This window comes from Lepisosteus oculatus, chromosome 13, assembly GCF_040954835.1.
Source record: "Lepisosteus oculatus isolate fLepOcu1 chromosome 13, fLepOcu1.hap2, whole genome shotgun sequence".
In the NCBI taxonomy this organism is placed as follows: domain Eukaryota; kingdom Metazoa; phylum Chordata; class Actinopteri; order Semionotiformes; family Lepisosteidae; genus Lepisosteus; species Lepisosteus oculatus.
In genome coordinates, this window is record NC_090708.1 from 16,238,514 (window position 1) to 16,261,324 (window position 22,811).

Here is a 22,811-nt window from a genome sequence, read left to right on the forward strand (position 1 = left end):
GTGCAATACATAAGGAGTCCTGAATACAGTTTGTCAATATCATAACTGTAAAAATAAGTAAATATGAAACATGGCACACTGCCAAAATTCAAACAGTATAAGGAATAGAGTATGACTTCCTAGAGCATTTGTACTCATACCTGAGCATTTGTGCTCACACCTGACCAGCCTCTGGACAGACTGTTGTGGGATGATCCACCACTCGTCATGTTCAGCTGCAGCCCACGGGTGAAGTTTGTTGTCATTTTCCTAATGTTTTACCATCCTAGTCGTTGTTATCCTGATACTGTATCGCCTTGCATTGTAATGCACAAGCATTTCATCAGTGTATCACTAATCCGCGAGGCTATCCTCAGTGTTCACCAAAGGTATTCCAAATCTGGAAAGGAGATTCTTCTCCACATCAGCATCACTCTACCCCCCCCTACTCACAGGATAACTTGAACAACTAAGAAATCAGCATAGTGGTCACCACAACATCTCCACCATGTTGTCTTCCATCAGGTCTCTCAAGGACAAAACACCTAACTCCCCTCTCTGCTACCACATCAGATGCTCACAGAATGCTCCTACAGAAGACAGCATATCTATCTCTGAGCTGCCAAGTTGTTATGACTTTGTGGACTCAAAGCATGCAAACTATTTTCATGCAGCCACAGCCATACAGCTGATGTGTGTGTTATTTCTTTCTCGAACTTCTTATGTTGTAGCCTACAGTCTGAAAATGATTCCATAGATGGTTCAGATGAATGTGATAGTCCTGGACCAGTATAAAGTATATATACTGACACACTCTCTCAGTTATCACCTCAGACTTTTTTTGGTGCACAGAAGATTGTAATTTTGTTTTGGAGTTTTCAGCATTTTACTCCTGAATGGCTTATGATCATTTTCACTCAAGACAGCAAGGTACACTACATGCTTTTGGTCTTCCAAAAAGTAAAATTGCTCAAACTATATTGTTTATATGTATGAACCCCTCCAATGAAAAAGTAATGAAATACTGCAGGATTCTAAATGTGTATTGGAAGAAGTGTCTGACTAAAAGTTACACCGGCTGCCACATTATGTGTCCATGACATGCACTGTTGAAAACTGTTATTCTTTTAAACTCAGCATTAGGAGGTTTAAAACTTAATTGGCCATGTTTTGCCTTGTCCATGATAAAATTGTGTTCAAGTCATTGTGTCATGGTTTGGCTGCCATCTCAGATTTGATGAAAAACACTTGAGTGAGTCGCCAGTTAAATCCAAACAAAAGCGAAACATGGCAAGCATATCGTAAGTCATGTTGTCTGTCAAGGAGCTTTCACAGCAAATAGCTGCCTTTTAAAAAACATGGCCGCCACAAACCATTAAAATTTATTGGTGTACAGAAATTCCATATTTTCCATTTCACGATTTTGTTGGTACAGTGTGCCAGACTCAGGAAATTTCAAGTAGTCCCAGATCTTATGCCCAGGCCATGACACTGCCTCCACCATGCTTTAGGATGGAGCCAGGAGCGTTTTGGAACAAAGTTTTATGGACATATGAGACCAAGATAAACCTTAACCAAAGTGATGGAAATGTTAAAGTGTGGAGAAAGAAAGGAACTGCATACGTTCCAAAAAACACAACCTCATGTGTGAAGCATGGGAGAGGTAGTCATGCATGGCCGCCTTTGGAACTGACTCACGTCTGTACTAATGATGTAAGTAGTGGTAGTAGCAGTAGAATGAATTCTGAAGTTTACAGAAACTCCAATTAAATTCACAGTCTCCCTTTCTTGGGAAATGTTACACCGACTGCACTGACACATTTGGACCTTCCATGTTTGCAGCGATACTTTTCTGCCCACACCAGATCATTGTGAGACTCAGCAGGCTTTGGAATCCTTGGAAGTCTTCAAAACCTATCAATTTTCTTGTGCTTTAGCAGGTGTAGTCTGAAAAGGAATATGTGGATGGATGAAATGGCTGTGATGTTCAAGAATCACTGTGGTGATCCTCTATCTTATCTTGGTTTAAAGGAACTTACTTAGAACAGCAATTTTTGTTATTTACAGCATTTCACTGAATAGCCAGGATATTATTTTGTAACCAGGAAATCAAGTGACGTCTGTTGTCATGGAATTGTTCATTGTAGAATATACAGTACATAGCACAGTTCCTCTATTTTTTTGGATATGTACAGTAAGCATTTTAAGACGTTACAGATCTGAAGTATAGTAATACCCATTCAATTACTTAACTTGTGATTTCGCAGTTCAACATAAAACTCCCTTTCCTGAATTCTGATTCAGCCACTCTGGAGCACAGAATATGGCTTATTGTTTCACTTAGTTACTTTCGAACATAGAGAAATACTGCTAACATGTTGCACATGTTTTGTTCTTGAATTGAAAACCACTTGTTCATCTCTCCTTGAATATAGGGCTCAGCCTGCTCTTTGCTCAAGGGCTGTTTGAGACACTCAGGAGCTCCTCTTTTATTCTTTTGGATTTAAAATAATATATGCTTTGCATTCAGTGCATTCAAATGTTTTGTTACTCTTTCCGTGAGTGGTAATCATTTGGCTTAAAGAAGGCACACACATCGTATGTTCCAATTTTTTTCACCTCTATAGAAACATAAATCAGACAGAGTCAAACAGTTTGTCAGAAACCACATAGCAAATTTTGTTATACCCAGGTTAGGTTCTGTTACAAATCCATCTGCCATTTTATTTAGTCAAATGGAAAAGATTTTGATGACATTTTCAGGACCTTGCTTGGATGGAAAAAGCCAAAAAGATTCAGGCATTAAGATGTTTTTTTTGTTTGGACTTGACAGGTTTAAGGTTTGCTGCTCAAATTACACTGTACTGTGGCATTTTAGACTTGTGAAACAAAACCGCACATTTAAATCAGAAGGGTGAGGTTGCAGTTGAATGAACCCTGAAGCTGTCCCAGTCACTGTATTAAAATTCATTAAATGTTTTTATGTTTGTTGCTAGCATTCATATGTGAATTTTATATTTTTCTATCTTTTTCCTTTTCTTAACCTATAAAGCTGATTGTTCATAGGGCTTTAAATCAATTCTTGAAACTTACTGAGCTGCATATTTGAGGCCTTATTTTAGAAATGTTAATATATTGTACAAATGCAATCTGTGCACCCTTTCAGTGCTAAACACTTGACTGGTTTGTTCAACTTTTAAGAATAGCAATAGGTCATTATTTTAGTACTTTTGACTGTTTTACTAATATTTTTGTCAGAGAAAAAAATGTGCTCACCATCTTATTGTTTCTATTCTGACATTTTGCATATTTTATACTGAAAAACACTTTTGAAAGCAAGGCACATGTATTACATTGTAGGCTTCTGATCTGGTTAGTTTCAGTGCTCTTACAGGATGTTTAGATTTTATTGACATATATACTGTATATATAACGTATACTGTATATCTATGTAATGTTTTGAAATAAGGAAAACAAATAAATAATTCTTAAGGCTTTCTGTTGGACACATATCCATTTTGCAAAAAGTCTGGAAAGGATATAAAAACTGTAGTGTAAAAAGTGCGTACGGTATATTCCACAACTTCTTCTGTAACCACATGTGTCAATAATAAATGATGAGGCAAATTCCAATAACTTACTGGGGTTTCACCTCAATAACTGCAGGCCTTAAAATGCAAGTAATGTACATACTGGTGTTCCTGTCTCACAGATGGCATTTATATGTAAGCTGTTTGTCTTTAAGAGCTGCAACAAGATTTATTGCATCAGTCCCTTCCATTATGAATAAACACTACACACTGTGAAGTTTCTCCTCTTTGTGGTCTTCTGGTTTGTTTATAGAGCATATGCTTGTGTATCTAGATTGTGACATTGTGGTTAAAGAGTACTCATTCTCAGAAACAGAGTCAAGCTTATTGTTATCTTGGAATAAAACTGAAGCTTCTTTTTATGTGTTTAACCTCTGGATTCCAGCCAGTTCCTGTTGATGCACTGCCATTCCTACACCCCAGCCAACATCTGTGACAGTCAAGTACTGTCTTTCTCAATGAGTTTGCTCCAGGCTCTCCTTACTTTTGCTGAAATTATTGTGTTCCAAACATTTAAGTTTCAAGAACCAGTGACGCCAGGGTTATCGGGTACAAAATCCATTTAGAAATGCACATGTTCAATAAATTCTGGTCTTTTGTAGGCTGTTTTCCATAATGGAAAACCTGCTACCTGGCACATACTGTACTCAGTTGTTTTACTTTACCCATAAATGTTAATACATATACTGTACAATACTATATAATCCAGTAATAAAAATAAAACAGAGGTTTTTTAATGTGGTGAAACAGCTATGATTTAAAAACAAATGAAAAGTATCAAACACTGATTCAGCTCCCAGTGGACACATTTCTGGACAAACCTAGTGGAATTTGATAAATCTGTGTTTTAAAGTGAGACTAAGTGAGCTAATAATTTCAAGTCTCTAAATCCTAAACCTCAAATGCTATGATTTTCACCCTCAAATCAAGATTGCAGAATTTCCTGACAATCATATCATGCCTGGAGACTTTATTTGTTTTGATCATTTTAGAAATGTATGGCCTCTTCACTGTTCTTTCTCTGCTGAAGACTGGCAGAGAGACATTTCACTTATAATTCATGCCATGGACCAATCAAGTAGGCAGCTTATTTTTTAGCCTATGGAGAAAGCAATAAAGGGGAAACTACAGAGATACACACACAGAAAAATGTACAAAGTGCTGAGCCTACAAGAACTGTTTGCCTGTCATAGCTGACACGTATTTAAATGTGTTTAAAACAGGAAACAATAATGGAATGCAAGAACGTTGATGTAGTGTGGCTTAATCAAACTAAGTTAAAGGAGAAGCTGTTAACTTTGTCTATGGAGATATCCAGTACCTGATCTAAAAGCTGTAGTTAAAGGTCATCTGCTATGTGGAGACTGAAAAATCCAGTATATCCAGAAGACCACACTTCCCATGTCTGGATGAGAGAAGCTGACAACTCATTTTATATAGTGTAAAAGTGTATATACAGCATGGTCAGCAAAAAAAAACTTTGTTATAACTTCTCAGTAATTCAGCATCTTGACACTGATTTTATACCCTAAGGCTTTGTCAGTGAAGTCTGTATGCTCAGTGTTTTCCTGCTTGTCTCTCTGTAGTACAGTAAGGTACCATCAGTTCTGAACATGTCAGTTGTGTTTTTGCTTCTTTGCTACAGACCTAAAATGCTGTAAATATATTTTGGCAGAATTAAGTGAATGTCACATACATATCACAACTTGTTTTACTGTCTTCTCCCCTCTGGCATAGCTGGGGTTCAATTATAACAATCTGAATTTAGTTAGGAAGAACCATTTGTACTTCAGTATACTGGCCAGTGTACAGCCATCTGCTTGTCTGCTTTCCAGAGGGCTCTTTCATCTCTCCACTCACTTCCTTCTTGCTGACCCTGGGCATCCTTGTCAGTCAGCGTCTTGAATTGGATCTGTGCGTCGCAAAATAAATATGCAGTACTTACAGCAGACACATCCTGCTCTCCGTTGTGTGCTGACCTCAAACCCTGTAGAAGTTGCAACTGACGTATTTGAATATATTTGAAATATCACATAATTACTGTATCTTTGGCATAGCTTAATACAGAAAACATGTTAAGCATCCGTTTTTAGTTCCCAAGTGTTACCACGAAGATATGGTCCCCAGTATAAACATTCCATTTATTAAAAGTTCAAATCAACAGTGGGCTTCATATAAAATATTTCTATTACATTGCATGGATATATAAAATGAAACTACTGTTCTTATGATATGAGCATTGCAATAGTATACCGTTCCAAAAAACAAATACGTAAAACAAACATACGATCCATAATATTCTCAGTTTTTAGTCGGCGTGAGTGAGTACTATTGTATTCATATTGTTCTGTGGATAACAATAAAGCATATTTTAGCCTGCGTGAACAAAACATACCATCTTTCTGAAGGTTTTTACAGTGGTAATTGGGATCCCACAGAGAGGAAGAGCAAGTCGGAGAAATACAGTTCTTACAAGACTCCAGATCTCAATGACTTGAAATCTTCTTTCACAAGGAATGTTTTCCCCAGGGCCTGGAAGCCTTTACTTAACATCTGTAATCTGTTAAGGATCATGCACACTGCTATATAGATTAGGATACAGTATAGTTAAAATACTGGTTCAGCTAATGCATTGTATGGCCTATAATGACATTTATTTTGTTAGCTAAGACGCATTTTTCTTTGTACAGTACCTGAATATGTCTTTGTTTAAAATATCTGCGACACCGAAGAAAAGGTTACTGCATCCTGATAGGTGACACAGACTGCATGGCATGTTGTAAATGTTGGTTTTCTCTTTAATTGGAAGCTGTCATTATCGTACAGTAGCTTTCTTAAATCTGTGTTTCCAGTGATAGAAGAGTGCTAAGGTGAGTGAGGCATTATTATAAAGAAAAAAGAACTGTAAAAAGGAAACAAAATAGTGTTAATGACATGCTGAAAGTCTGTGATGACTTCTACTACAGGGCATGGTGAGAGTTAGACATTTCCATACAAACACACTCTGCCCTCACCTAATGTTGCAGTACATTCTCATTGGAGGCCTGTAAGTGATAATTGAAAAGCACCAGTAATCTTCAAAGCATTTTACAAAGGAAAGTAAAAAAGGAATTCAAGTCAAACTGTGCCTTGCAGACTTGACGATACTATTTTTATAGTTGTCAGCTGTGTTTCATGTAAGGAGCATTATTACAAAAAAAAGATGTCAGATGCAAGATAAGGGCAAGATTCCACATACGCTATTGATTTAAATGTAATGTAACTTTCTCTCTTTAAAAGATGTGCAGCCTGAAAATGATTTTACTGTACGGCTGTGAGGTGCCTCTTTGTCTTCAAGAGCCTTTTGTTGTAATACGAACCGATTTATTCCAAAGAGAACTATTCAGAAAATATGACATTTTCTCTAAAGATATGTTGGTTTCTGTCTGTAATATTGTGCCATCTTAACCTTTCCTGTAGAACTTTTCTGGGAAGAAAGCAAGCCAAGGTCAGGATGTCAAAGGTTCCTGTTCCTGTCCGTCCACACTATTGCCAGCAGCCTTAGCACAGGCTGTCCTGTTTGTACTTTTATCAGATCATTATTGACTTGTACTTTGCTCTAGACATCTTTTGTTATGGCCATGATCAACAAAATGGAAAATCGGATACTTTAAATGCGAGGTGTTTGTTTCCGTTACAATGTTATGATGTGGTATAGGAGAAATGTCGGTTACATAGTAAAGACATACACATTGAGCTGCTTAATATTCAGATTCGCACACCACACTTTGCTTGATCTTAAAAAACACCTCAGCCAAGCTGGATTAGTCTGCCATAGCCTGGAATACACTCTACAGATTAAAAGATAGCGTTGCCATTGTGTTGCAGTATAGCAGTATAGAGGTGATTTTTTAGCATCTTGTTTTTCCCCATTATTAAACTGTGCATTTATAAACATTCTGGCAGAAGTCACAAGATGTGAGTCTTCTTTTGTGGGAGAGCATGAATTAACTGGAGAGTTACGTCAGCAGCTGGGAGTCATGTTAAATATTTCAGTAGTTCAAATAAACTCTTATTAAAGGCAAAGAAGTCATGCAATTCATTTAGTGAGCTTTATTGGGGTAACTCATCTGATGGAGGAGAAGGAAAACCAGTTTATAAAGAAATCCCAAAGAACTTTCTCTATATTGAAGGGAACTCAGACATCCCCCAAAAAAAAGTCAAGGTTAAAATGAGACCATGGTCAATTTCCACCTGGAATGATGTCCCCTTAAATAATATATAAATAATATATGTAATATCTCTGGAAATGTATACAGTAGAAGCCTGGTTTGTGGATTACATTAAAGCTAAAGAAGCTCTGACAGGGGGAGCCTCAATGAGAGAAAATCATCCAAGAACAGAAGGATGGAGACAAACTTGTAAATGAAGAAAGATCCAGAAGCAGGCTACTGTAAATCTCAAAAACGTTTTGAGGAGTGTAGCAGTTGAAAGTAAGGCAGACTGTGTGAAATACGTATCTGACCAACATACCCTACAGTAAGTGCCTGAGGTAAAGGGTTCAAAAGGCATAAACTTAAGTTGTTGTGAGCTGTTTTGTGTTGTGTTGTGAGAGTTTCACTGCTTTGACTAGCAGCTAAAGTGGTCAATGACTAGATTGCAGAAGGTAAGAAGGAACGTTTCAGTCTTGTGAGTTGTGAAGAGAGAGAGAGATGACAAAGCACATTTAACCAGAATACATGTGGATGACTATACTTAGAGGGACTGATCCCAATGGGCGGAATGGGGAAGGGGGGAAGGGAGAGCAGGTGAGTGGCTCCAGTGGAAACAGGGAAAGGGGCGCACGTGTTTCCATAGATGCGAAGGCCTGAGCTGAAGGCAGGGGTACAGATCTGGAGCCGGGAAGAGGAGCCGCCAAAGGAAAGCAGGAATCCGAGGCACCTGGGAAGTGGGACTGAGCCTTGCCAGGACTGCAAGTGGAACAATCTGGGGGATAGAGTCGAGAGCGGAGAGGTGGAAAGAGAATCTGCTGCCTGGCCACAGCTGAACGAAGGCGGCAAGGGCGTTGGACGCAGACAATCGAGAAGAAATACTTCAAAATAATTTACACAAAGAGCAAAATAGGTTTTCATTTCAGTCTTTGGGAATTTAAGATATGCTCAGGTTTAGAAATGGCGAAAGGGCAGATTCTTACATTAAGCATAACATGCATCCAGGATTTTTATCATAAAACTTGTATCATAATACTTACAATTCCATAATATTTCCTTACACCCAGTCTCGGAAGAAGCAGTGACTTTCTTTTTGCAACCACAGGAATGTCAGCCCCTTTCAGAGCATTTAAAATGTTGATGCTAAGGTCACCAAACTTTTATAGACATGTGGCTTTTGTTGTACTGTATTTTTATTTTTTTAGGTTTTGGGGTCAGAGAGGATTCTCGGGTTACACTGAGGGTGAGACATGGGGGTGTTCTTTTCTGCTGGAACTGTAGGCTTCCAGTTTTGGTTTTTGCCACAGAAGCTGCATTTGGTTAAGTTCCCAAAGAATTCTGGACAAGCTGAGGGGTAACTGTGGACAGACTGATAGCTTTCTTCAACCTCAGTAGCATATTATTTCATTTCTTAAATACCTCACTGGTCTAGCACTTAAAAGGCCTCTCTGGCAAGTGTGACAGTGTATGAAAGAAACTGGAATGCAATGTTGTCCATCCACTATATTTATTTTCAGAAATTAGAATCTGAATTTTCAATGTTTGAAAGCAACTACAGTATGTCTTCTCCTTGGCAGGAAAAGAGGTGCCTTTTTTAAAATGAAAGCAGAGAGATGACTCCGTGGGATGACTGGCTCAATATAGTACATAGTTCCACCTTAGTTGGCAAACTATACATTTAAAAGCCTCATCAGACTAAAGGGCCACAAGCCATTAGTGCTCTGCACAACAATTCATGGTTCTCTTCGTCAGCAAATACTCAGCATTTCGTTACATGAAAAGCAAATACCATTCCAAGATGTTTAAGAATAGTCAGAGCACTTTTGGAACCTAAGTAATGTTAAGTAGCACTGAGGTATTTTAGTAAACATATTGATTATATGAAAAAAATATTTTTAGGTCAGCATTGCAAAATGGAATGCTTACTGTATGTAGTATCTGCAGTTCTGAAGAATGGGGAAACCAAGTATTATGTAACTCCACCTGGAGTAGATTTCCTGTTGATTATTCCAACCAGCATTTGTAGAACCCAAAGGAGAGGACTCATGGTGATCTAAATCTAACATATGCACTGGAGTGTGGAATATTGTGAGACATAACACAGACCCGGCTGAAGGCCACAAACACAGTTGTAAGGATGTGGAAGACTGGGTGGAAAGTGAGATGCTTGTAATTTTCTCTAATTTTTGAAGTATCTTCTGTCCTTTAATAACACTTTTGGAGAGCTCACATGTGGCAGGTCCTGAACTGCCTCCCAAGGCTTGAATTTGGGGTCCCAGGGTGAAATCCGTTTGGGTGAAGGGTGGAGAAGTAGGGATATTCCTAATTGCTGTCAAACTATAGGATTTCCAGTTTACACTGTGGAAAACACTGGTGCGGTTCAAAAGGTTTCGATGGAAAGTGTTATAAGCTTTTGCAAGGTACAGTATGTGTAAAGCAGGTTTTATGCAGTGTCATTCTGTGCTTCAACTAAACCATTAGATGAGGATTGTACAGGATTCTTTATGCAATCTTAGACATACTGTACACTGCAGGACCGAAGTCTTAGACATTTTGCATTATTCTGCTCTTTTAACCTAATGCTTTTCCTCCTTTATGAAAGAAAGTTGTGACCTTCTTTCAATGTTCAATTCATTTTGCTTTAAACTAACAGTTAATCCTGCTAGATCAGTATTTTGTAGCCTGTTGGCTTTATTGATGTGATGTGATGAAAACGATATAGAACACACGGTTATGAGTCAATTAGATGTTGATATTTAATGTGATGAATCAGCTACTTCAGCACTTCAAAGTAGTGCTGCTTTTCACATCTGCTTGTGTGTATTTCACTATGAGACGTTGTGATCAGGTTTTTGAACATATTGATCTATGTGAATTAAAGACCTATGAGCTAAAAGCTGGATTTTTTCTAACTTATATAACAGTCAAAACTGATAGAATAATATAAAAGTACATACATTTAATAAGTTGTCAATATTCATAATATTTAACTTCCTGATTGTGTCTACAATGTCTAACAGTTTTACAGAGTAATGTATAATCTGAATCCCTGTTATTCACTAATCATAGCATTTCTTATTAATTAATGAAATTATTATATTATTTATGCATGCATAGTATATATGTACACATATACATACAGTATATAATTGAATTAAATCTTTGTATTCTCTCCTTGGTTTCAGCACTTCCAGACAATGCTGAAGACCAAGCTCAATGTTCTAACACTGAAGAAGGAGCCACTGCCTACAGTTATATTCCATGAACCAGAAGCCATTGAACTCTGTTCTACCACACCCTTAATGAAGAACCGGACCCACACTGGCTACAAGGTAGTGAGCAACACCACGCAACATCAGCACCTTCACTCACTTATTTTGTGTTTGAGAGGATGCGGACTGTTGCATTTATAAGCAGAATTTAAATTAAAACCAAAGGACACTAGAATTCTGTACAAAATGTCAATTTTGTCTGTTTTTCCACTTATTTCTAATATTTTTTTTGACTGATTGCTGAGTGGTATGGGTAATTAAGCTACATCATAGGCTGCACAGAATACAGATGCTGTTTTCCATCCATATAATATATCCTTAAGTGCACAAAAAGGCCTATCCTGTTCCTGCATGCGCATGAAGTGCACAGGTTTTAATGCCAAGCTCAGCTCATAAGATACAGCAGTAAGTTACTTATATGGACCAAACAGTTCTCCCAGCTCCTCAGGTGCTGGTTCTGTAAAGAGACCTGAAACCCTGCAGACATACCTGCCCTCCAGTACTGGGACTGGACAGTCCTGTCCTTTATAAGTCCGTTTATATCTCTAAGATACAAATAAGTAACTTATACTCTCCTGTTTTTGACACAGCAGACTACGCTTTGTACTTTTCTTGGTTTCATGCTTTGTCCAACGATGTGTTTTTGTTCAGGCACAGCTCAAGAATTAAAATTTGATGTTTTGTTATTTGTGCTGCTGGATTTTTAGCTGCTCTCCAAACAAATCAGTGGGCCCTCCTGTCATTATTTCCTGCACATCCTGTCATGTGCACTGCTGAAGAAGATTCATAATGATAACGAAGTCCTGTCAGATCACAGTCTGTCACGGTTGCTTCTTTAAGACACTTGTGAAGCCCATGAGTACACTCCCCATCAGACTTCTGACTGCCTTGCAGCAGACAGTAATATTTGCTCCAAGTCTTCGTCTAGTCAAACTTAATTACTCCTTAGTCTTGGACGCCTAAGTGAAAGAGACAGATAAAGGTGCCTCCTAAGGCCGTGTAGAAGGAAAAGAAAATCACAAATGCTTCTAAATCTGTTTCAAAATGACTTCATATAAAACGGCTGCATTCTGCAAGTGCTTACATTACAGAGTCAAAATTTCCCTTCACTGCATTTTGCCAAGCACATGTTTCTGAAACTTCATGGTGACAGTTGTGATCAGGAGGACTAAAAGTACAGTACATTTAAGAACTCCATTTAGTATCATACTGTATGTTATGTGTTGCCAATTAGACAGGGAGAGCACATTGTATGCTGTCTTATTTTCTGTTCATCTTCAACATGCTTGTCAAAATCTTAGCTGCCACTATTCTGTTCAGCAGTTAACATCACGTTAGCTTAGCTCAAATGGTGCCTGTTAACCTTTCCTTCAAAGCTAGTCTTAATTACTGCAAGTAACCTTTACAAAACAGCTTCTTGCATTGACTGGTTTCATGTGTAACAGGTTTATTGGACGAGCCTGATGCGGTCTCTCATTATCATTGCTTTTGATAACGGTGAGACATCACTCTTATCACTCTTAGCACCCCTCTTTTCTCCAGTCCTGTGTTTCCTGTGATAAGGGCATCAGATAATTAATACAGCTAAAATGACTCATTTATGACAGCGCAGCATAACGTAGTGGGTAAGCCTTTGGACTCATTGTGGACTCACCAATGACAGGTTGTGGGTTCAAGTCCCTGCTGCAGAGCCACTGCTGTACACCTGAGTGAGGTACTTTACCCCCTAGTTTCTCCAGCAGTATAAGTGGGGACCAGCCTTGCTGGGGTGGGGTCAGTCTTTCGAAGAGCCAGTGTCCTATCCAGGGGTGGAGCCACATGCTCTATAGTCCACTTTACACTACAGAAACCAGGATGAGCTCTGGCTCTGGTATGGACCTTATCTTTTTGCTTTGGTATGTTGGTGTGGTAGACATTAGTATTGACACTCAGCTGTTCAATAATTAAACTGTATGAGTATGCCTTTGTCATTGCCTCTTCTGAGCTTAAGAAACACATATTGATCCTAGCAATTTAAGATATAGGGCTCGGTTATGTTTAGCTTTGCACATATACTGTAGCATTTGACCTTATGGTCTATACTTTCTTAGCTTGCAATTTTTGTGGATGGATTCATTAAACAATATTGTTGACAAATATGTAAATATGTTTTTTGGCATGTTTAATTTACTTAATAAATTAGTAGATAATCTTGGTTCATTTACAGTGTGACATTTCATGTGTCTGGATCAGTATAAGTATCAGTATGTGTACAGTATGTATAAACTGTATTTTATAACATTGTTAATTTACATTTATCTGCATCTCTTGTGTTCCAGTAAACCCTTGATTGTTCTACCAGTTTTATCATTTCAGTTGATTATGAGCCTCTATGCTGTAGCAGGTATAGAATATGTCTGTAGAAAGTTCAGTTATTTCAAGGCAGTGGTAAAATCCAGTCTGTGTTTCCATGGTTACTGCTACATCCATTTATACAAGAAAACCCATTGGGAAGGCTGTTTTTTTTTTCCCAAAGCATTTTCAATGGCTTTTATTTTAAGGGGGAGGGGCTGATTTAAAGAAATGTAGAACATGGCTTTAGGGCTGTATTTAACAGCTAAATGATAAGAAATTGTGACACTTGTATGTTTTTGCTTGTAAAAACAATAAGGGTTTGATTCTGCCTGACTACTGATCTATTTAGCTCATTGTGCTTTCTCTACATTGGTGGAGAGATGTTAAATATTTCCAGACTCCTAATATTTATTTTGACTGCAAAAAGATGGAAAGAAATGGTTAATACTTTTTTGTACTATTTCCTTCGGTCGTCTCTGCCAAAACAAATGAGACCGATGAAAAGGCAGCTTAGACTGCACACTTTTAAATCTAAAACACTGGTTTAAAGCAGTTTTGTGGTCTAGGGAGCACTCCTTGTGTGCCCAAATTAAGAGACTTTTAGAATCTGAATTAGGCTTGTCTGGATTAGCCACAATACTGCAATACTGTTTTCTGTGGAGCACCTTTTCTAATTACTGACACATTTGCTTGTTTTGATATTATCCAGGAAAATCAATGTAAACATTTAGATATAAATACAGTGCTTTGAAAAGGCACTGTGCAGGAAAAATCTAAAGAAAAATACAATACAACATGTAAAACAAAAAATACAATTTCTGTAAATAAGATGGTTTTAATTGCTTAACTTTAACTGTGTTACTGATACTTATTCATCCTCTTTTCATTGGGACCTTAATTTCAAATTAGCCACTTCACAATCAGTTTCAGCTCAACAGTAAAACAAAGACGTAACCCTTGCTAGCTTTCCATAAAAAGATCAGAAAGAATATAAGAATAGAAGAGCATGGTTTTTAGACAATATCTTTTAATCAAGCAGTATGGTGTATCTTTACATAGCGTGTGGTCCCCAGAGAAGTTGTGTGCTCTTCCAGTATTCCTCGCGGTGGAGAAGGCGCGATGGCACCAAAGTGAATGCAAGCAGATGGCCGTCCATCTCTAATCAGGCTGCTCCCATCTGAAAGACATTGCTGATTATGCAATGACTGAACTGTGCAGTGCTTAGTGTTGTTGCCATGGTTACCACAGTGAAGAGAGCTGGGTAGGGTAGGGCTGACGACTACAGTCATGGGAATAGAACACCTATTTGTTTCTTCAACTCTCCTGTTAACTGGGGAATCGTGCACCTCGTAAGAGACTCTTGTTCATTTTGTGGGAGGAACTTGGAGGGAAAGAGCAGGTGATTTGTGGTCATTTCCCCAAATAAAATATTACTTCAGTTTTGAGAAACACGCTACTTCTGGGAAGTCATAGGAAAAGGGAGCATGCTTCATTTTTTTTCATTGAAATTAATAACTCTTCCACACCATTATGCAACCATTTAATGTGCTATGCTTGACAGAACATGGTACAAAAATAATAATTAAGCTGTTAAAGTTAAAAAATCTGTCTTGAGAATACATTGGGCATAGGGCTGCTCTTTAGAAAAACAGCCCAGTGTCCTGAAGGAATTCTGTCAGCTTGTGTTTTTTCTAAATTTTCTGTTTAGACACATCACTCTGTCTTTGAAACATGGGTGATTTATCCTTTTCTGTTTTTATATGTGCGTGCAGTTAATCCATAACTTCAAAAGGCCAGACAGAACTTGGCAAAACAGATGGTATGGCAAATGCATGGACTTATATGGACTTCAAGATGTTTCTTGTTAAGTGCAGATTCAGCAAAGACATATTAATCATATTGACTGCCCAGGTCACAGAAAGGTTTTTTTTTCTCTATGAAGAATAAGTAGGTTTGTTATATAAACCGCAATCCTTGTTAAAGTCATTTAGTCTGTCACTCTTATTTTTTGATCCTGCGCAACAAAAGAATTTACACGTATCGAAGTGAAGAAAAAGTACAGACATTTTTACTAACGTTTGCTAAATTATTCCAGATAGATACCCCTTACTTTATATACTGTAAATATGTGAAGTCTAAACAATAGTAACTGAGGGAATGCTTAGTGACAAAATGTCTTGCACATACAGTACAATATGCTCTGGAAACTGAGTGTGTCTAGCTATAAAAAAGGAAAGATAAAATTGTGAGAACAAAAGTACAAGTATTTGCTAAGTCTCTAAATATTTTCTTAGCGTTATGATGACCGTGAAATGTGCATTGAGTTATAGAAAGAAGAGGAATTATGTGTAAAAGTGCCTTATGTGCAATAAAGCCTTACCTGTCAAGTCTAATATCTGAAAACCCGTTCTTAACAGACTGTGACGGGATTGCATTACCATTTCCGTGGCCCTGTAGCACAGAAGCATTTTTGATGTATACTGTATGTATCTGGACTGTTTGTTAAAAAAAAGGCTTCATTATAGCATCCATTTGGAGATAAGAGGATGGAATGGGCATCTGAAACAGATAATGAAGAGAAAAGAAAAGAAATAAACTTGAAATATACGGTAGTAATAATAATACCAATAGAAAGAATGAAACAACAAAGGTTTCTGCATTGCTTGGCTGCCCGAGAGAGAAAAAGCAAAGTCTAGAAGAAAAAAAGCCGTTGATGACAGGAGAGTGAGAGGGCTTCTGGTTGCCTGTTTTACGGGTACAGGCAGCAAGAACACAAGCCCATTAAGCATTAAGCATCACTGTGTTTCCCATTATGCAGTTTTCCTAACTTGAACGATGACAAAATTGTTATTGTTCAGAATTGCACATGTAGCTAAAGCTATTTGACTAGCTCTTTGAATGCTCCTATACAGTATGTTCTACATTAATCTATTTGATATGTTAATATAACAGATTTCTGAAACTAAAAACAGTCACTAAAACATGCACTTGAAAAGTACTTTTCTTCTTTTAGACTGATGTCACCTTAAACAAGCTCATAAAACCATTGTTTTGTGCTACAAACATTAAAATCTGAAATGAAGCATTTTTCACCCATTTGCTGTGAGAAAGTGAAGGGGTAAAAACACTGTAATGAAGGCTTACTACAGTACATTATTTAAGTTGATGTTTTACACTAGTTGAACTTTCAGTTTTGCCCAGAGGGTACTGTAGCTTTTTATGTGGTTTCACTCATATTTGCTACAAAAAAAACATACCCTTGCAACAGAGGTTTCATATTAATGGCAAAACACTGCCATGTTATGTTTAAGTGGTGCCCCTTGTGGCTGCTATGCATATGACTGTTCTGTTCTATAGCAATAAATGCTTTCATTGTGGATTGAAAGAAATCGGTTTGACGGTACCTACAGAACTGCATTCTGGGGGCAATTTGTCTGCTCTCAGGAGTAATTAAAGAGAAAGTTATGGCTAACAACCCTGTAACACATGTGGTTATGTTCCAAGAACACTGTTGGCATTTCCTCCCCCTTGTTCATCAGGTGAAAAAAATGCTCAAAACGTCACTTTAAATGCATAGATGGTGTACAAAGCATTTGCAGGTTATGCAGTAGTGCTTTTTGGGTAAGTGAAGTTAAAGGATAGGAATGTGCTTCAGAACCATTCATAGCTAGGAATGTTATTGACACCTTGCTGCTACATTCCGAGAATGGTTCAGGTTTAATGTCAGTTCCGTTTTCCGTGAGTTCCGTTTTCAGAAAGAGATCAGCCTTACGGTCTTTAAGGGTATGCACTGTAATATTGGTTACAGCATTACCTGCTGAGTTGCAAAAGGACATAATGGTATTTCTAAGCGTGTTCCAGTACAAGTTAAAGCAATCCATTGTCTGAGTGCTTCCTAGATGCTAACATACAGTACCAGTATGATGAGGATCACATGTTTTTTTGTGAAGGTCTTGAGGAGATTTTATACATACTTGTCATCATTTATTTATAAAATTACTTATTTATTTATTCCATTTATTTCTCCTGTATAGAACCATTTCTTTTACTAGGCTAATCTGTGTAAACATCCTGATGATTTTAGCAAAATTACCAGTTCATACCAATTTGGCTCCAGAATTGATGGAGAGCAGCTTGCAAATATATTGGAGTTGAACCAAAACAATTTATCCTGTAATATCTGTTACATAAAACAGCTGTGCATCTATTTAGTAAATAAAGTCTCAGTTTTGACTAGAATGGTCTGACCTGTTTTTTAGACTGCACAGCAAACTTGTAAAGCAGCCCTGAGCCTAAAAGCTGCCTCACAAACAGCCTTATATTTAGGCTCTCTATGTACTTGTTGTGACTGTGTATAAACACAAGGATTTTTTTTTCTCATCAATGAAAGCCACCTTGCTCTAACAGTGAATTATTGTGCTCCAATAATAAATCTATGCTAGTGTTAATCAGAGAAAACCAATGAGCAGGATCATAGTTATCTCACATTTACTAAAAAGAGAAGAATTTATTTCCAGAGAATCCCATGTCAGCAGTATTCTGTTTTTTTTTTCGTTAAACATCTTTGTAAATAATGTGCAGTCACGTCAAAAACTATGTGAGAGGCTCTGTGCAATGCAAACTATGACTTGACATCCCCAGATATTATACTTTATATCAGTTTTATTGACTTTTAATGATTCGGATTACATTCTGCACAAAGTGAACAATAATCAATGGTATTGTACTGTATATTGCTGTATTGTAGTTAATCGTGTTTTTCCTCCCTCTCTGTTTGTTGCTGACACCCTGTGCTGCGTGAGTATTTGATCTTGTTCCTGTCAGGTCTGAGGCATTAGTCTGCGATATGTGGCTCAGGTGATTGCATAAGCAGCCCTCACTGAAAATTGGGCTTGACATTGGAAATTGGGTAGCCTGAGGCACAGGGCTCTGGATTTTATGACCCCTTAAGAGGAACGCGAGAGTTTTTCATACAAGCACTGTCTTTCAGCATGACCACAGTGCACGCATGGAAGCTAACATGGCAACAGGGAGTATATTGCAGCCCTGACTCTCAGATTCTCTCCAGGGCAACTTCAAAGAGCAGGCGAGAGCCAAACGACGTACCGGTGCTATGCCCTGGTTTCTCCATCATGCCGCAGAATGCAGCACTGGAAAGTCACTGGAATGCCATTTTCCCGATGTCCCCCTGGTGGTCAAGCCTCTGTTTAACATAGGCTTACGCATTTCAGAAAAATCCATATAAATCCATCTAGTTTAATGGAATTGATCGGCTGTGTCAGAATTCCAAGTTCACTGACGCACTAGGGGTCATTTTTCACTGGCAGCCAACGTGTATTTCATTCTGCCGGACTGGAGCGCAGTTGCTTTAGGCTGATTGAGGAACCAGATGCCAGAAGGTATTATCAACCAAAGACATATTTTTCTTTGCACAGCTGGGGGTGAAGACCACAAGAGTATTATGATGGTAACGTCTCTGATTTTCCATGTGTAAAAATAAGCCTCGTATAGAGTTTCTCAAGTAAAATATTTTTTTAAAAGATTTAATTGCTGGTCTTTATTGGTTTTTGCCTATTTAACCATATTTACCGCTAACCAAAGAGCTCTCTAATGATATCATCTGTCTGAACTGCAAGGATGAAATCTCTGTTAGATTACAGGTATTAGTGTTTTCCTGCTCTTCCTGTTTTTCACCATTTTATACCGCGGTGTCCTGTAAATTTCAGATTCCTTTAATGGTGGCCATATGGTTGCGAAACACATGTGAGTCTTTAGCCATGAGATTGCATTAAAGTGTTTCTCTGAAACAACATTTCTTCATCTTAAGAAACATTTTTTCTTAATAGTGATGCATTTCACCCAACATGAATGCTTTACACTTTTACCTTATACACAAAGAGACTGTATCTGTAACAGTTGAGTTGAACAGGTTAACTAAAAAAAATTGTCTGTGGTGAATAATTTTATAGGTTTTTTAGTGTTTGTAAGAATGAATTCCTAAAAACCCAGGAATTTCTAAATACTCCTTATTAGGGATTCATTGTAAGTCTGTGAAAACCATTATAATTGCATTTGACAAATTCCTAATGCAAGTAATTGTATATGGCTAATGAAGTGATATACTGTACATGAGCCCACATACATGTGTGATAGTGCCACAGTTTGTATTATCCAATTAATAGTTTAATAAATATTCAATAATTATTTATTTTTGTCACTTTCAATGATACTCATGTTTCTGCCATTTATATTGTGCATCGTAATAATCATTGAATACAGCAGATTGCAAAATTGTGTGTGTCTCAAGCTGATTAATGAAGCTCTTTATTCTAGCATTTTGTCTGTTTACAAATTAAAATTTTGTAAAACGTCTGCAGTCAATTAATGATAAGAATAATTACAGAAAACCTCCCATCTAGCCATCAAGATTAATTAATATTCATGAATCTATGTTTTCTATCGCATCAACATAAAACGCATCACATTTCCTTACCACAGTTTTCATGGGCCCCATAAAGTCGTTGGAAGAAAATGTTTTAACCATGAGGTGAGGAGGAGCAGTCACTGAGATTATGTGTACACTGCTGGCTTTCAAGCAGTGTACAAAATAATGGAAGAGCATTTTTCTATTGTTGTTGCAATAACCAAAACCTGTCTTAGAAGTATGCGGTGTGATTGTTTTTTGTGTCACTGTTTTAAAGTACGGAAATAAGACCTCTAAATAAAAAGAGAGCTCTGCCTCCTACTTTGAGTACGTTGCTGTGGGGCATGTGGTAATCTGCAAACTCATTTTGCATGAAGTGGGTTAAATGAAGCTGAACGCTTGCTCCTGAGAAAGAGAGTTCTTCTCAAGTGGGTTTCCTGAAAGACTTCAACAAATAAAGAGCTACTGTACAGGCTGTTTCAGAATGACCACCATTAGGAAAGCTTCAAAAAAATGTCATGAAGCAAAGCAAAAAATGCTTTTTTGAGCATGTATTTCTCTCCAACATCATTAACCACCTTACTGTATAGTAGAGATCTTGGATGGAAAATAAATGAGGAAACCATTTCGTCTGATTTGTTTAAAACACCCCTTTGGTTGGGAAAAGAAAACTTGTGTTCTGTGTATTTACAGGGACAAAGTCTTTTCAGTTTTTGTTTGCTTGCCAAATAGTTCCCAGCACAGAGGCTGTTGCGCAGCGTGTGTAAGGCATTCTGCAGAAATAGTGCTGTTTTATAAGATACAGTAGATCATCATTTGGTGTTTAGGCGTTCAAACAGAAGACACCCTTAAAGCAGGAGGGCTTGTTCCATCCCTCAGGTTTTTGTTGGGTGTGTGCGGCTAGTCCTGCGTGGAAAATACAGGTCTTGCATCACAACATTACTATTTCTTCCAGCTCTTTGGCATTCCAACTTGGATGCACTCACAATCTCGGAAGAGGACAGACTTTTTCAGAGTAAATAACATATTTTAGAGCGACAAGAAATTACTGGTATTTCCTGTTCTGTCTGTGTTAAATCCTCATCTCTTCTTCAATGTGCAAAATGTCAATACCACACAGATCTTAAACCTCACCAGTATTCACCCAGAGTACTTTCCCATTATAGCATTTAAAATAAGATGCACAGTATTGGTGGCTACTTGGATAGTATTTTTTCATGAGTGGATATCACATTGTAATTTTCTTTTTTATCTGATGATAAGAATCTAACGTCTGTTTTTTCACGTAAAACCTTGGTAATTGTATCGGAGTATAGAAAACATTAAACGCTGTCTGGCCATCTTGTCCATAGCGGTGTATCTTCCAGCACAGCTGTTTCTCCAAGGCAAACCCAGAGGGTACTGTGGCTTCTTCGAGATAAGCTACCAGGATTAATATTTTTGCATTTAGATTTTTGGCATGTGCATGTTTGCCTGCTTTTCCTTTCTGCCAGCTCATCTAGTTATGTGGTCATCTGTTTGGACTTCTCCTTCGTTTCCACGCCAACAATGAGCTCAGCGCTTCTGTTCTCCATTTAAATCTCTTCTCTTACAACGTAAACAATAAAAATTATTTTCTTTATAAAACTGTTGTATTTTACCAGAGAACACCAAAAAAACATTTTACTACTGCCTCTAAGGTCGTGAGGATTCGCAGCGTGGGTGTTCTTTCCCATTTGAACCAATTGAAAAAGCAGATTTTTTAAAAAGGTGTACTGTTTGTAGAATCCCTTACACTGTCCTCTAGGATATCTATTTTCTGACTAGTTGTTGTTTTTCATGATGTGCAGCACACTGTATGTTTTTCTTTTCTGTACTATTTTATACTATTATACTATTCTGTATTAATTGCTTTGGAGGTAAGTCTTTGTTTCACAAGGACTAAAAAAACAGTCCTACACAGATGAGCTGGATGTTTTGTGTTGACTTAATCTCAGACTCAACTCAAACAGCCAACCCATGCATTGTAAAACCAGACGTTCAATTCCTCCTGTGTTCTCATTTTTTCTGGGAGCCACCTACGTAGACGAAGATAGGCAGCATGATAGAGGTTAAAGAAAATTATGAGCTTCCTAATCTGTCCTTTAATTAAACGCTTTGTAAAACTGCCATTTTCTCAAAACCTTATCTGTACATCTTGTGCTGAGCACACTTGAAAGATGGTGGCTTATTGTGGCTGATCCGAGACTCTTGACATCAAAGCTTTATGACTGCATTGAAATCAAGCTGACAGACTCAGTTGCAAATGACAGGACTATAACAGACACCAAGGATGTTGAAGGTACCTTGAGGTCTATCTAAACACCACATGCAGTTGGTTAGTTTATTAATTATGTTGTCCTGCAGTGGTGTCACGTTAGGTACAGTACCTCTTCAGTTTTGAATTGGCAGTCACACAGCTTTTAAACAGTAATACAGGTGGTACTCTTCTACTGATTAAAAGCTTGGTTAAACTGCTAGTGCTGTGTAGCAAACAAACCCTGTTTTTTTTGTGGCTACCCTGGAGGGGCTATATTTAAGTTAGAAACAGGCATTCATTTCAGTGTATCTGTGACTTACAGTACATGCCAAACTGTGTGTTTGCCTAAGGCGTTTATGTAAGCTTGTATATACAACAAGTTATTTACAGGTTTTGAAAATAGGTCTAAGGGAAATCCATTAAGTGTGAAAAAGAACAAGTTCCTAGGTGTCCACTGACCTGCATGGCACTTTTTTAAGCCAGAATTTTTTTTCACCACAGACTGAACTAAAGTGTGTATTATAAATGGAATTGCAGGTGTGCTAATGATATTGGGAACCAGGGTAATGTGTTTAGTCTCTATGTTATTCTGGAGTTTATAGTAAAACACCTTTTCAATAAGGAGCTTTGAGTTGGAGAAGACATTTTTGTTTGAAAAGGAATTTCTTTGGGGCTTGTGCTGATGAAATGAGGTTACCTCTGTTTAGTCGGCTCGTGGAATGTCTAGAGCTCTAGCGCGTTCGC

At 37.7% G+C, this 22,811-nt stretch overlaps 1 protein-coding gene across 1 annotated transcript in view; it reads left to right on the forward strand.

The window, feature by feature from the left end:
* Positions 1-22,811, forward strand: part of pid1 (phosphotyrosine interaction domain containing 1) — a 31,624-nt gene that overhangs the window by 3,181 nt on the left and 5,632 nt on the right. The window contains exon 2 of the mRNA XM_015361235.2: positions 10,945-11,091. Coding sequence (XP_015216721.1) covers positions 10,945-11,091 — 147 coding nt within the window. The remainder of the gene's footprint in view (positions 1-10,944; positions 11,092-22,811) is intronic.